At 58.4% G+C, this 1,022-nt stretch overlaps 1 protein-coding gene across 1 annotated transcript; it reads left to right on the top strand.

The window, feature by feature from the left end:
* Window positions 1-1,022, top strand: LOC106115328 (tubulin beta-1 chain-like; the record flags this gene model as incomplete). Its single annotated transcript, NM_001311796.1, is given in 1 exon segment — window positions 1-1,022. A coding segment is annotated over 1 exon segment (807 nt), but the record flags the coding sequence as incomplete, so codon positions are not given.

Raw genomic sequence — 1,022 nt, 5'->3', positions numbered from 1 at the left:
GTAGAACCTTACAACGCCACACTCTCGGTCCACCAACTCGTCGAAAACACAGACGAAACCTACTGTATTGACAACGAGGCTCTCTATGACATCTGCTTCCGCACGCTCAAGCTCTCAACACCCACATACGGCGACCTGAACCACCTGGTGTCGCTCACAATGTCCGGCGTGACCACCTGCCTGCGATTCCCCGGTCAGCTGAACGCCGACCTGCGCAAGCTGGCCGTCAACATGGTGCCCTTCCCACGGTTGCACTTCTTCATGCCCGGCTTCGCGCCGCTCACCTCCCGCGGCAGCCAGCAGTACCGCGCCCTCACCGTGCCCGAGCTCACCCAGCAGATGTTTGACGCCAAGAACATGATGGCGGCCTGCGACCCGCGCCACGGCCGCTACCTCACCGTCGCCGCCATCTTCCGCGGTCGTATGTCCATGAAGGAGGTCGACGAGCAGATGCTCAACATCCAGAACAAGAACTCGTCCTACTTCGTCGAATGGATCCCCAACAACGTGAAGACCGCCGTGTGCGACATCCCGCCCCGTGGTCTCAAGATGGCTGCCACCTTCATCGGCAACTCGACCGCCATCCAAGAGCTGTTCAAGCGCATCTCGGAACAGTTCACCGCTATGTTCAGGCGCAAGGCTTTCTTGCATTGGTACACTGGCGAGGGCATGGACGAGATGGAGTTCACCGAGGCGGAGAGCAACATGAACGATCTCGTCTCCGAGTACCAGCAGTACCAGGAGGCCACCGCTGACGAGGACGCCGAGTTCGACGAGGAGCAGGAGCAGGAGATCGAAGACAACTAGATCCGCCCCCGCCGTCACCCTGTTACACTTACCTCCCCCCTCCCCCTTACTTATCTGGACCTGCCAGCGTTCTTTGCTTCTGTAGTTTTGTACATGTTTGTAAAAGTTGTAAAGATAGTCCCCGTGTGCGACGTGGCGGAAAGCACGCCTGCGTCGCGTAGTGATACATTCCCAGTGTTTTCCTGACCGAAGGGCGCTCGCTCGGTTGTTTATTG

The sequence above is a fragment of the Papilio xuthus genome, unplaced genomic scaffold (assembly GCF_000836235.2).
Source record: "Papilio xuthus unplaced genomic scaffold, Pxut_1.1 DF827806.1, whole genome shotgun sequence".
Classification (NCBI taxonomy): domain Eukaryota; kingdom Metazoa; phylum Arthropoda; class Insecta; order Lepidoptera; family Papilionidae; genus Papilio; species Papilio xuthus.
The sequence above is the reverse complement of the archived record's forward strand: the minus strand, read 5'-3'. Positions and strand labels throughout refer to the sequence as shown.